The sequence below is a fragment of the Papio anubis genome, chromosome 8 (genome assembly GCF_008728515.1).
Source record: "Papio anubis isolate 15944 chromosome 8, Panubis1.0, whole genome shotgun sequence".
NCBI lineage: Eukaryota > Metazoa > Chordata > Mammalia > Primates > Cercopithecidae > Papio > Papio anubis.
Genome location: NC_044983.1, coordinates 49,548,378 through 49,562,828, shown reverse-complemented (window position 1 = coordinate 49,562,828; position 14,451 = coordinate 49,548,378). Strand labels below are relative to the sequence as shown.

Genomic DNA, 14,451 nt, shown 5'->3' with positions numbered 1-14,451 from the left:
TATAATAATAGTAATAACAGCTTTTGCTTGGTATGTGCCATCCCATTATAAGAGCTCTATGTTATTAATTTACTAAATGCTGTCAGCTAGCCCGTTAGGTAGGTACTCTTTTTTTTTTTTTTTTTTTTTTTTTTTGAGACGGAGTTTTGCTCTTGTTGCCCAGGCTGGAGTGCAGTGGCTCCATCTTGGCTCACTACAACCTCTGCCTCCCGAGTTCAAGCAATTCTCCTGCCTCAGCCTCCAGAGTAGCTGAGATTACAGGCGCCAGCAACAACATCCAGCTAATTTTTTGTATCCCAGCTAATTTTTTGTATTTTTAGTAGAGACGGGGTTTCACCATGTTGGCCAGGCTGGTCTCGAACTGCTGACCTCAGGTGATCCCCCTGCCTCCTTCTCTCAAAGTGCTGGGATTACAGGAGTGAGCCACGACGCCCGGTGGAGGTAGGTACTCTTATTATCCCTATTTCACAGATGATAAAACTAACGCCCAGAGAGGATAAGTAATTAGTCCAAGGTTATGCAGTTAGGTTGGGATCTGAACCCGGTTACAGAGCTCAAGACTCTCACTGGTTTGGCGACATTGCCTCTCATATGCGTTACTAATACGTGATAATAAAAAAAAAAAAAAAAGATGTCACTTATGGCGGTGGCTTACTCCTGTAATCCCAGCACTTTGTGAGGCCAAGGCAGGTGGATCACCTGAGGTCGGGAGTTCGAGAGCAGCCTGACCAACACGGAGAAACCCCGTCTCTACTAAATACAAAAAATTAGCCAGGAGTGGTGGCGCTTGCCTGTAATCCCAGCCCCAGCTACTCGGGAGGCTGAGGCAGGAGAATCGCTTGAACCCAGGAGGCAGAGGTTGCAGTGAGCCGAGATCGCACCATTGCACTCCGGCCTGGGCAACAAGATCGAAACTGAGTCTCAAAGAAAAAAAGAAAGATGTCACTTAATGAACAGAAGATAAACAGGATGAGACCCAATAGAAAATTAGGTTTTGAGGAAAAAAATATTTTAAAACAGTAAATTGCAAACTGTGGTTGTGCCAAAAAAACTTACAGAGTAATTTCACTAGAAATGTCCTTGTCAAGCTTGGGGAGGAAGTCAGACCGTTTTGCGAACTTGAACATTTGTTTAGTCAATTCCACGGTGTGGAGGCACTAGGAGTGAAATGAAGCCAAGCCACTCCAGGGCCCTGCCACCTGTGTCCCAAGCAGGGTGGATGTAGACTGATGCAGAAGCCCCTTGCTCCCCACGCGCCAGGGCAATGAGGAGCCCGCGTGCAGGTGCCTGATTCCGCTAGCCAGTGGGCGAGGGTCCTGCCGACACCGAGGGCACCAAGGCTGGGGTTTTGATACCAACGAACCCTAGCCAGGTGACTGGGGAATGTGGGGAGGTCGACAAAGAGCGACAGGCTTTTGCTAATTTTTTTTTTTTTTTTTTTGAGATGGAGTCTCGCTCTGTCGCCCAGGTCGAGGGCAGTGGCGCGAGCTTTTGCCAAATTATGAGACGGACAGGAATCGAGGAGATTCCCCTGTAGCGCTGTCCACCTTCCGGATAGAAATCCTGTCGACCACGTTCATTTCTCCACCCCGTGCATCGCCGGTGGTCCGTGAGCAGCAGCTGCTCCCCAGGGATCCCCCTAGCCTGTCCGCGAGCGCTCTGCACCGCCTCGTCCCTGCTGCTGGGGTCGCTCGCTGGCCCTGGCTGCTCGCCAGGGTTTTCCTTTGATGCTGTCAAGTCCGGGAAGCTCACGTTGCAACTCAGTGTCGGCGCGCCGCCTCTCCTAATGCCCCTTCCCCACTCACTCCCCCACAAGCGTGGAGGGAGGTGGGGGAGGTCGCGGCGCCTATAGACCCCCTCCCGGCGCCCACTCTCTCTCGCCCACTTCTCTAGCAGCCGGAGGGCCGCAGCGCACGCAAACCTTTCCCCTAAACGCCCACCCCACTCTTAGCTAGTTGCATCTCTCAGGGCTCCTCCCCCACCCATTCCTCCGCCAGAGCTGGGTGGGGGGATCGCGGCGCACACAGAGACGGGAAAGCCACCCCTGTCCCGGAGCGCCGCTTCCCTAGAGGCCCCTGGCCTGTCCGCTCCCCCAACGCTGGAGGATACCCGCGCACACAGACCCTCCCCTCCAACGCCCACCTCGGTCCCCAGCAGCAGCCCGCACCCCCACCTCCCGCCCCCAGTCTCCCGCCCTCCGCTCCCTGCTTTCCAGTCCGCAGTCCGGGCGCCCAGACTTGTTCCGACTTCCCAGGGCAGCTCCGAGGGTGCGGAAGATCAAGTGCCCGGATTTGTTCCAGGAAAATCCCGGCGGCGCCTGCACGTTAACTGCCTTGGCGCAGGCGAAGGGTGGAGGGCACTTCTCTGTTCATTCGGTTTTCAAGAGCATGAACAGAGGCTCCGAGTGAACGCCCACACCTAGTTGGTCCTCTGGGGTCCATGCGCCGAGCGCCCACTTCTTCACCCTGCCCCTCGGTGCCCCTGCCCTGGTTGCACTTCTCCTAAAAGCAGGCGCTCTGATTCCAGGAGGCTCTGTCTCCTTTCCCTTCCCAGCGGCGCTCAAACCACCCGCCCCGGGCGCCTGGCCCCTTCCTTATCCTCTCCCTACACCGTGAGAACGCCGACGCTTCCACCCGCCTGGACTTTCCAAAATACGCTTCGGGTGATCAGTGCGATTTCTAGGGTCTAAAGTCTAGACTTCTGCGTTCTCCACCAAGTCACCGACCCGAGGCCGCAGAGGTGGAATCGCGGACGCCCTGGCAGGCCCGGGACATACTGATCCTGGTGGCGCGAAGCCCCTCTTCGGACACAGACGCACCCGCAGCCACACTCCCCCAAACACGCACTAAAGCTACCGGCAGTAACCCCCGACTCGCACCCGCTCCCGCCCAGCAGCAACGGCGACACCCCGAGGTCCGGACGCGCTGCGCGCCCCTCCTAGCCTCGGCCACTTTCCAGCACGAAGCCTCAGGGAGAGCCCGAGAGGAAGAAAGAGAGGTCGAGGAACCAGGATACTCACAAGCCCACTGTCCACCCCGCCAGCCGGAGGGGAAGCCCCGGCCGGCTCGCCTCCGTCCGCCGTGCGCATGCGTCCGGCGGGTGCCTTCTTTCTATTGCAGCGCCGAGGGCTGCCCTCTCTACGTCTGCGATTGCTCCGGGCGCCTTTCCCCTTTCTCCGGCTCTCGATCTTTGCTGTAGCCCTTTTCTCCCGGCCTCTTCCTCCCCTTGCTCTGCCTCCTCCCCGCCTCCTCACTCCCTTTACCCGGCCGGGCAATCCCACGTCTCGCCTCCCTCCAGCGGCGGCGCACTCCACCGCGGCGGGCGCTAGGGGTACCCCCGAGGTCCCAAGCGGCGCGCGACCTCCACCCCGGCCGCAGCCTCACTGCTCCAGCCCTGGATTAGCAAGTCCCAGGAGTGTGGATACGAAGCCAGGCGCGCGTGGAGGGCGTCCTCGAAGCCCTCTGTGTCATCGCCTCCCCTCGGCGCGCGGGGGCAGAGCGAGACTCGAGTGTGCTGGACTGCGTGCTCGGACCTTGTGAATGAAGGGAGCGGGAGGGAGGAGCGGGGTTGGGCGGCTGGCGCGGAGCGGGTGCTTGGTCCCCAGAGCTTCGCGTCTGTGGACTGCCCGCCTACAGAGGGCAGCCCCCTACCTTCTCCGCGGCCCGGGGCACCTCTCGGAGCTCTGTTCCCGCCCCTCCCCGGCGCAGCCTCGGCCTCCGGTCTTCCCGCCCTGGAAAGCGGCCCTCGCCGCCTCCCAGCTAGCCAGAGCGCGGAGGCCCCACTCGGCAAACGAGCGGGGGATAAGGGGAGGAACTAACCCCTGACTCCGGCTCCCGCTGAGACCCTCGGCAGTCGCCCTCCGCGTCCCCTTCTCCAGGGACTCCCGAGTCCGGGGAGAGGAGTAGACCAGGGGGCAGCGGGAGGGGGAACCAAGCTGCCCAGCTCTCCAGACTCGCAACACCGCGTGTCCCCGTAGCCCGCAGCGTCCCCTCGAGAGTGGGACCCGGTGGGGCCGCGGGGGTAGTTCCCTGGAGCCCGGAGGGCTAAGCTGAAGCTGGAAACTGACCTGACACAAAAATAACATCACGTCATTTCCTCCCTTGCCTGCCGAGAGGGCAGGGGAGTGGGAGAGCGAGCGCGGGGAGCCGGCGGAGGCGCGTCTGGGGGAGGCTCGGAGTAGGGGGAGGAGAGCGACACGCCGGGAGTTTGAAAGGCAGTTTGAAAGGGAAGAGCGAGGGCTCCCTCCCGTTTTCTTGGACCCTGGAAAGGAAATGGCCCAGGAAAAAGTAGCTTGGAGTGTCTTCCCGCGAGGAGGGGCGGTGTCCCGGGAGCCTCCAGTGTCCCGTCCTATGACTTGCCCAGCCTTGTCCCGGCCTAACCGACCTTGTCGCCTTTCCCCGCTGCTGGCCCGGGCGGAGCGGGTCAGTCGGGGTTAGGAAGAATCGGGAGAGGCTGGTGTCCTGGGGAGGCTGGGTGTGGGGCATAATGGAGACCACGATACTCACCGGCATGGGCGAGCTCTGCCCAGCGGTGGCGTCTTCTTCCCTGGGCTTGCCGACCGGACGGGCGGGCCTCAGCGGACGACCCCCCGAGGGTCGGCCGGGCAGTGCCAGCGCCGCCCCGAGCAGGAGCGAGAGGCGGCCTGGCAGCTCCTCGTGCCCCCGCGAGAGCCGGGCGGCCGGCAGGGCGGGAAGCAGGGGGGAGAAGTTCGGGCGCCTCCGGGGAGCTTCGGGAGGGGGTCGCCGGAGAAGGTGAGAGAAGAACCTTGTGAGACTGGAAAGCGGGCTATAAAGGAGGCCGAGCAGCTTCGGGGCGGCAGGCGAGTCTGGGAGCTGTGCAGGCGGGAAGGGCTGGGGCAGGGAGAGAGAAACAAAACCAGCATACGGTTAATGTGGTGTCCGGCCGCTTAGACGGGGCTCTTTACTACAGAGTTTTGAGGCGTTACTTTGGGGGTGCAAGAGAAGGTCGGTGAAAGCAAAAGGAAAGGCCTACAGTTAGATTCTTTCCCCTCCCACTCCTGTTTTTCCTAACTCCGTGCTAGTTGAAGTGTGGTCCGTGGGCCAGCAGCTTCGCCAACACCTAGGAGCTTGTTAGAAATACTCTTGAGCCCCACCCAGGCTACTGCATCGGAATCTGCATAGTAACATTCCCAGGGGACTCTTATGTGCGCTGAATGTGACATGCGCTATGCAGAAGGGTCTGTGTTCACATCTCCTGGTTCTTCAGAATTTGGATGAAAATCTTAGTTCACTTTTGTAACTGTTACTCTTCCCCTCCCGTCTCTGATCTTCCCTTGTTCCCCCTGCCCTTTCGCATCTCCCTAAGTGCCCAGGGTTCTGCCTGCCAGAGGCACAGAGTTCGCCTTGGCTACTAGATTCTATTGGGATTGTTGCCTACGGAAGGTCCAGATACTGGCTGAAGGTGGCTGAAGGGCCCCAGACCCTTCACAGGCTGGTTGGAGAAAGGGACTGGCCATTGCGGCTGTGGTTATGTTACGTGGAGCAGGGAACACCGGGATTCCATGTTAGGGCTGCTACTACAAGTGAACCCTCTACGGACCCCCTTTCCAAACTCCATGTGTCCTTCTTATTCTCGGGAACACCGGCCTTTCCACCTTCCACTTGTTGCTTAGGAGACCTAAGCGATGAGGATTTTTTTCCCCCTTGGAAAGTGGAGGGAAGCATTAGTTTAGAAGTCAGAAACCCACGGTTCTACACTCAACCTTGCCACGAACTTAATGGCTAATACTGGGAAAGGCTCTTTATTTTCTGAGTTCATTTATAAAGGGATTGAACTCAGTGGCTTTTTAAGGTCACCTGCCTCGTTCAGGCTCTCATCTTTGAGACGCTCTTAGTTTCTTGGTGCACTGACGTTTAGTGTAGTTACAAACCGGAATGTAGCTCGGCCAATCCAAACACCCCCTCTTGCCAAACAAAAAACAATTTAATCTGTCTGTGAAAAACAAGAGCGGTGGTTGCCAAAAAAATGAAGGTGGAGGCGGGAAGCAGCGAATAAAGTGCCGGGGTGGTGAGGCGCGGGAGGCGAGCGCGGGTGCTCTGGGTTGGGCGTGGGTCCCAGGGGCGCGGCGGCCGCTCTCCAGGGTCCTGAAGGCGGGAGCGGTCGCGGGCGGCCTCGTGGGCCTGGCGCGGTTCCCTCACTCCGCAGTCAACAGGCCCGGCCTGTTTTCTTTCGGCGGTGGAAGTCTTGTGGGAAGCGATTGTCAGGAGAGAGGGAAGGAAACCTAGCAACCCATTCTCATTCATGAGGCCTTTTCTGGGAAAGCCGCGAGTGCGGTGGCTGATTTGTCTTTCTGTCGTTTGTTTGCTCCCGGGTGAGTTGAACTCGGTTTGCATTTCCGAGTAAGTTCACACTGTTTCACTTCCCCTCATTACCTTTTCCTGGAGAATGGGGTCGTTCTCCTAGTATTTTCATTCTCCCCGTTCAGCTGCTCCCCTCCCCCGCTCTCTGGCAAGGTGCTTTTATTTTAGGGGCTGGAGCTGGGAGCCGAGGAGGCTTCTGGAGAAGCGCCAACAGCTTCCTGGAGGGGGTAAAGTGGGCGACTTGGAAATCGGTCTTGGCGCCCAGGGAATGAGCTGCTGAGCGTTCGTCTCGCCCGGGAGGAGGACAGGGGACGCGACCCTCCGGCTGGGGCTTGGGGTGTGGAGGCTCAACTGCCGCCATGCGTGCTCGGCCTCCGCCCGGCAGCTGGTCCTGGAAGGCACCTGCGGGGGACTGCGGGGCGGCGGCCGCGTCTGGGAGCTAGGGCCCTCGGCGAGGGCGGGAACTTCGGCGGCCAAGGGCGCCCGGGCCGGCGGGACCCTACGCTAAGAAGTCGAGAGAGGACCAGCCGGGTTCCTGGAGACCTAAAGCCTGGTGAGCCCACCCACGACTTTCCCGACCCTACACAAGGGCTTGAACAAAGCCGAAAATGCTGAAAGGGAGCGCCCAGCACTCTTCTGCGACGCACGCCCAACTTCGAGGAGCCGGAGCGAGCTCCAAAGGCCTTTCGTGGGTTCCAGAATTTGTCGTCTCCAGCTCCTGTTTTCAAATGGTTTTGTGAGAACGTGCGAACTCGTAACCTCGTTTCTCCCCTCACCCCAGTCCTTCTTCCTGAGTCACTTGCACGCCCCTGCCCCTTCCTTGGGCACGCTTCATTAGGCATTTTGCTTCGGTCCTGTGCTTTGAGACAGAGACTCTTGTGAGGGAAGTGGTGGAAATGGTCAGACAGAATAAAAGTCCCAAACCTGATCCAAGAAAAACAAGACTCAGCTCCTTTGCTCCTCTGGAGACAGTCACCGCTTGCGGGCCCCACACTGGCCTCCGGATCAGCCGCCTGCTCGCCTGCTTCTCCGAAGCCACCGCGAGTCTGGCTCGCGGAACCCAGCGGCTTCTCCAGTTAGGGGAGGGGATGAGGGTGAATCAAGCAAGTTGTGAGGTGCTGGAATCCTTCCGCACTTCTGGCAAGGACGGAGCCGAAGAGTATCAATGTAGCCAAAAAATTCGATCTGAGAAAAGACCTTCAGCTGCCCGAAGGGCTGCACTTCAGAGAGCCTTGTCCTCCTTTTAGGCCAGATTCTATTTGACAGTCTAAGGCTTTCAATAATATTAGCCACAGATTGGAATTATCAGGACCATATTCCTGGAAGCACTGGCCCTTAGGGATCCAGATTATTTGGGGAATACTTTATTCTGATTGAACCACCACATCCCTAATCAATCATGTTGACTACTGAACAGCAACCAGAGTGCCTTTATGCAAACGAAAATCGCCACAGCCTAAATCCATATGAACAATGTCTTGCCCACTTCAAATGGAAGGTTTTCTTTCATGCTTAAACAGCAGCATTTCATAAAGGAAACATCCATAGCAGAATAAAGGACTCCTGTACCAAAACTTTCTGAGAGCCTTTAGAATTAAAGTCACGGTTCTAACAGAATTTGAAGTTAGTTTTATGAAATGACCTATTTTCTCCTGGACTTTATTTTTAAGTTCCACTTTGTTGTAGTTTAGTCATATTATACATTTTAACTTTCTGTTATTTGGAAATGTAATTCTTCCACTTGGATCGAAGAATCTAGCTGACAGTGAAAACTATAAAGGCAAATCTTCCCCTGCACTGACCATAAATTATGCAGATTGAAAGGTGGCAATATAAATAACAGATCCTGGCTACTAGAGTCACAGGTTAATATTAATTTGAGGTGAACACAACTCTTCATAATATGTTTCCATTATTAAGGTTCCTTCAGAATCTCAATGTTCCTCGTGAACATACAACTCTTAAAAAGAATATTTCTGCAGCTCATAATCAGTTCTGACTTGTTCCATTCTTTTAATAACTTTTAAAATGTATTTATGCCTAGGGCTTATGTGGAGATGTCATAAAGAGATGTGTAATGGAGGCAATGATAACGAGGGAGGAGGGGCTGGAAAGGGAAGTGGAGTGGGCCAGACATGAGAGCTACTTAGATGACTTGTATGTCTAGGGAAGGGAAACACTCAAAGGCTCTGTCTGCCCTGCTCCTGCAGATAACTGGGTCCTCTGTTCTCGCCACGGGCATTACTAGCCAAGTAAGGGACTTAGGGTAGGAGATGGTGTTTTTTGTTTTGTTTTGTTTTGTTTTGTTTTATTTTTGTTTTTTTTTTTCCAGAGTCTTATTCTGCCACCCAGGCTGGAGTACAGTGGTGTGATCTCAGCTCACTGCAACCTCCACCTCCTGGGTTCAAGCGATTCTCCTGCCTCAGCCTCCTTAGTAGCTGGGATTACAGGCATGCGCCACCTTGCCCAGCTAATTTTTGTATTTTTAGTAGATATGGGGTTTCACCGTGTTGGTCAGGCTGATCTCGAACTTCTGATCTCATGTGATCCTCCCACCTTGGCCTCCCAAAGTGGTGGGATTATAGGCATGAGCCACCATGCCCCGCCGGATATGGTGCTTTGAAACTTATATAAAAACTGAACCCTTGTTATTCTTCTCCAAACTTTCTCCTCTTGCGGTCTTCACCAGCTTAGTAAATGGCAATTTAACTATTTTTGTTCAGGTGAAAAACATCATTGGAGTATCCCAGACTCTCTTTTTAAAATTCTCTGGCCAAATCCAACTACTTCATATTCACAGCTGTTACCCTGTGTTATATGTTGACTTGCACCTCCCAAAATTTACGTATTAAAATCCTAGTCCCTAGTACCTTGGAACATGACCTTACTTGGAAATAGCATTGCAGTAGATGTAATTAGTAAGATGAAGGCCACCCTATTCCAGCATGACTGGTGTCCTTATACAAAGGGGAAATTTGGACACAGATATACACACAGAGAGAATGCCATGTAAGGCAGAAATTGGGTTGATGCATCCACAGCCCAAGAAATGCCAGAGGTTGACTGCAAACGAGGCATGGAGTATATTCTGCCTCAAAAGGAATTTGGCCTCAATATTGCAACATGGAAACCCTGACTGAGTTTCGAACCTTCCTATCCTATCCTGTGGACTTCAGAATGAAGACTGCAACATCAGCTCTTACTTGAATTTCCAGCCTGCTGGCCTGCCCTACAGATTTCAGACTTGACACCCCCCACAATTACATGAGCCAATTCCTTAAAGTATATGTCTCCCCATGTAACACACAGATGCACACACACACACACACACACACACACACACACCCTCTTATTGCTTCTGATTCTCTGGGGAACCTTGACTAATGCACACCCCTCGCTGTTCTTTCTCCTTTCCTTTACCATATTTCCTGTCATAGTCTCATTTCAACACTGAAGCCAAAGTTATCCTTCAAAACAGTTATCCTTGAAAATGTCACTCTACAGCTGCAGACTTTCTTTCTTTTTTCTGAGACAGAGTCTTGCTTTGTTGGATCCCAGGGCTCACTGCAGCCTCTGCCGCCTGGATTCAAGCAATTCTTATGCCTCAGCCTCCCTAGTAGCTGGGATTACAGGAGTGTGCCATGATGACCAACTAATTTTTTTTGTAGTTTTAGTAAAGACAGGATTTCATCATGTTGGCCAGGCTGGTCTTGAACTCCTGGTCTCAAGCGATCCACCCTCCTCGGCCTCCTAAAGGGCTGGGATTACAGGTGTGAGCCACCGCACCCATCCCAGCTCCAGACTTTCTATTGACTTCTGATTTCAGAGTAAAATCCAAAATCCTTACTCTAGCTCTCAAAGAACTACACGAATGATTCCACTCTGCCTCTGAGATCTCTTCTTCCTCTACAGTTCCTCTCTGCAATACAGTTTTTTTTTCTATAGCCCTTGTCACCATCTGACATAGTATATAATCACTTGTTTATTTGTAAGAATTAAGCAATAATTTTGTCTCTTTCGCTTATTGCTATCTCCATAGAATCTAGAAAAGTGCTTGGATGGATAAAGTATTCAATTAATATTTGTTGGACAGGTGAATTAAAAACAAACTCAAATATCATTCAGCCATAAAAAGGAGTGGAATTCTGATACACGCTATGACGTAGATGAACCTTAAAAACATGATGTTAAGTGAAAGATGACAGATGCAAAAGGACAAATATTGTATGACTCCATTTATATGAGGAGCCAAGAATAGGCAAATTCATAGAGACAGAAAGTAGAATAGAGGTTACTAAAGGCTGAGAAGAGGGGAGAATGGGGAGTAATTGTTTGGTGGATATAGAATTTCTGTTTGAGACGTGTATCAGGCCATTCTTGCATTGCTATAAAGAAATACCTGAGGCCGGGCGCGGTGGCTCAACCCTGTAATCCCAGCACTTTGGGAGGCCGAGTTGGGCGGATCACGAGGTCAGGAGATCGAGATCATCCTGGCTAACACGGTGAAACCCCGTCTCTACTAAAAAATACAAAAAAAAACCCAACAAACTAGCCGGGCGTGGTGGCAGGTGCCTGTACTCCCAGCTACTCGGGAGGCTGAGGCAGGAGAATGGCGTAAACCCAGGAGGCGGAGCTTACAGTGAGCTGAGATCCGGCCACTGCACTCCAGCCTGGGCAACAGAGCAAGACTCCGTCTCAAAAAAAAAAAAAAAAAAAAGAAATACCTGAGACTGGGTCATTTATCAAGAAAAACAATTTAATTGCTTCATGGTTCTGCAGGCAGTACAGGAAGCATGGCACTGGCATCTGTCCAGCTGTTGGGGAGGCCTAAGGGAGGTTTTTCTCATGGTGGATGGCGAAGTGGGAGCAGGCCTGTCACATGGCAAGAGGGGGAGCAAGAAATAGAGTAGAGGAGGGAGGTACCACATATTTTTAAACAACCAGATCGCCTGATAACTCACTCACTATCATGAGGACAGCATCCAGCCATGAGGGATTTGCCCTCATGACTCAATTGCCTCCCACCAGATCTTGCCTCCAACACTGGGGATTACAATTCCACGTGAAATTTAGAGGAGACAACATCTGAACTACATCAGGAAGATAAAAGAGTTCTGGAAATAGATAGTGCCATTGAATTCTATGCCTAAAATGGTGAATTTTATGTTATTTATATTTTACTAAATTAAAAAAACCCTCAAGATGTGAGCTGAGAGGAGCCCAAGAAGTCCATCCAGGGAGGAAGGGCGGCTCAGTTAATTACTCTTTATTCTGTCATTGAGTTTGCAGCTATCTCTTGGGGTTCTCTCACTTGATTTCTGCTGCTACCACTCAAAGTGCTTGTAAGAGAGATATTGCCTAGTCTCATTCTGCTCCTAGTGTTTGATGGAACATAGATTGTGACATGGGGGAGTAGAAAGAGAACAGCAGAAACAAAAACCAGACCAGGAAGGGTCTTGTAAGCCACTCACTTACTCATTCTTTCAACAAACATTTATTGTGTGTCTCCTGTGTAGGAGGCACTGTCCTAGATGCTTGGGATTCCGTGAATGAGAAAGAACATGACCTGCTATCATGGTGTGGTGAATGGGAGGGTAGTAAGGGTCCGTATAGTCTGAATAGGGCAACCAAATCATGGTAAGGACTTTGGATTTTATTTTAAAAGCAATGGGAAATCACTGAGAGGTTTTTCAGCAAGAGAGACATCTAGTTTATATCTTTAAAGACTCCTTTGGCTGCTTTGTATTGGAGTGAATTGGGGAGGGGGCAAGGGTAGGAATAAGAAAGATGATGATGACTTGGACAGGTCATGTAAATAAAAACATAAATAAATGGACAGGTTTGGCAGAAGTTTTAAAGATCGAATTAACAGGACTTCAGATGGATTGTAAGTGCAGGCTGAGAAAAAAAAAAAAGAATCAAAGATAATTCCTAGTGTGTTTTCTTACTTGAGCAGTTGAATGGTTTACTGAACGGAGGGGACTAGGGAGGAAAATCAAGAATCCTGCTAAAGACAGATTTTTGAGATGGCTATGAGTCATTCAAATGGAGATGTCAGGCAGGTTGATGTAAAAGAGGCTTGGGCTTAAGGTAGGGAGGTCTGAGTGGGAGTCTAGGAGATGTGAATTTGGAAGTATTAGCATATAAAGGTATTTAAACCTACTGGAATTGGATAGGATCCCTAGAGACCAGGAAACAGAGAGACAGAATCCGAGAGAGAAGACTGAATCAATTTAAAGAGTCTGAACCCTATCTAGGTGGAGAAGAGTATCCCCTGACAACATTTAGTCAGGAAGTCAACACAATCATGTGTGTGTTTGTGAAAGATCTCTCTGTTCTCTAGTGTTACTTAGAAGCAGGCATCACTGGAAAGCAGACCAGGGACAAGCTGTTGCAATTATATATATATATATATATATATATATATTTATTTTATTTATTTATTTTTTTTGAGATGGACTGTCACTCTGTCACCCAAGCTGGAGTGCAGTGGCACGATCTCAACTCATTGCAACCTCCGCCTCTCAGGGTCAAGCGATTCTCCTGCCTCGGCTTCCTAAGTAGCTGGGATTACAGGCGCCTGCCACCACGCCCAGCTAATTTTTGTGTTTTTAGTAGAGACAGGGTTTCACCGTGTTGGCCAGGCTGGTCTCAAACTCCTGATCTCAGGTGATCCACCCACCTCGGCCTCCCAAAGTGCTGGGATTACAGGTGTGACCCACTGCGCTTGGCCTGCAGTAATGTTTTGAGAAATGCTTGTGACTTGATCCAGGAAAGTTTTAAATGGGTTGGAACTAAGTGAACAGATCAAGAGATAATTCAGAGTAATGTGGTCAAAATTTGAAGATTGATTGGAGGTTCGAAATGAGAACAAGAGCAAGGTCAAGAATTATACCTCCAAGTTTCTAGGTCGAAAGGGAACCATTTGCTGAGATAGAAAACTCAGGAAAAAAAGAGTCTGAGGAAAGGGGAAGACATATTGCTAATTTTTTTTTTTTTTTTTTTTTTTTGGAGATGGAGTCTCACTCTGTCACCCAGGCTGGAGTGCAGTGGCGCGATCTCGGCTCACTGCAACCTCTGCCGCCCAGTTTCAGGCAATTCTCCTGTCTCAGCCTCCTGAGTAGCTGGGATTACAGGCTCCTGCCAGCACGCCTGGCTAATTTTTGTAGTTTTAGTAGAGACACATTTTCTCCATCTTGGCCAGGCTGGTCTTGAACTCCTGAGCTCGTGAACCACCCACTCGGCCTCCTGAAGTGCTTGCTGGGATTACAGGCATGAGCCACCGCGCCTGGGCCGTACTGCTAATTTTGAAGTGCTGCTAGACATTTATATCGCGACGCTCAGCAGATATTTGTAGCTTCTGTGTGGACCTCAGGAGACACAGCTGAGTGGAATCGTCAGTCCATAGGCTGTCTCAAGGCCACTGACACAGTCAAGCTTAGCCAGGGAGAATGAGTCAAGTGAAATGAGAAAAAGGCCAAGGAGGAAAGCCTAGAAAATTCCTGGTATTTCAGAGTCAACAAAGGAAGGGGAAATTTCAAATGAGGCTGATGAAGTGCAGCTCAAGAAGTTGAAGAAAAACAAGATAAAAAGGACACCATCTATAACGTTCCTAATACTGTTCCAAAGACGCATCATTTATTCCATACAATAACAATGCATGCAGGCATTAGTCTCATATGCATTTTACAGAAGACTGTAAAAACTTCAGAAACTCATAAAGGTGAAAAATCTTGCCCAACGAATCCTATCTAGAAAATAGCAGAGCAGGTTTGAAGGAATATAAACCAACCCCAGTCTAGCTGGTGTCTAACTCTTTGTTCCTTGTAAAGGGAATGAGGGGTGTGTGTGTGTGTACACACATACATCTGTGTATACACAGACTATCTCTGTAAGGATGTATAGAGCATAGGAGCTGAAAAAAGTGAAGAGTTGTTGCCTTGGGTGAGAGAATGGTGGTTGGAAAGGGCGGGATGGAGACTGACTACATATTTTATTCTTCACATTGTTGTAATAAAGAGTCTGTGATACAGAATCAATTTTTTAAATGTCTGGCCATTGGCAGCTTCTAGTCACCATCACTCCTACTCCTCCGTCCGCCTGATATCTGGGCAAGCTGACACAAAAGTGC

At 51.2% G+C, this 14,451-nt stretch overlaps 1 protein-coding gene across 2 annotated transcripts in view; it reads right to left on the bottom strand.

Moving 5' to 3' along the window:
- The window catches only part of RGS20 (regulator of G protein signaling 20), a 108,142-nt gene that overhangs the window by 74,850 nt on the left and 18,841 nt on the right, over nt 1–14,451 (bottom strand). Inside the window, exon 2 of one of the 2 annotated variants that reach the window (XM_021942320.2) lies at nt 4,506–4,850. In XM_021942320.2, the coding sequence (XP_021798012.1) occupies nt 4,506–4,850 (345 nt within the window). Of the gene's footprint in view, nt 1–3,818; nt 4,112–4,505; nt 4,851–14,451 lie in introns of those variants that run through there. The other variant, XM_021942319.1, reaches the window with a different exon arrangement.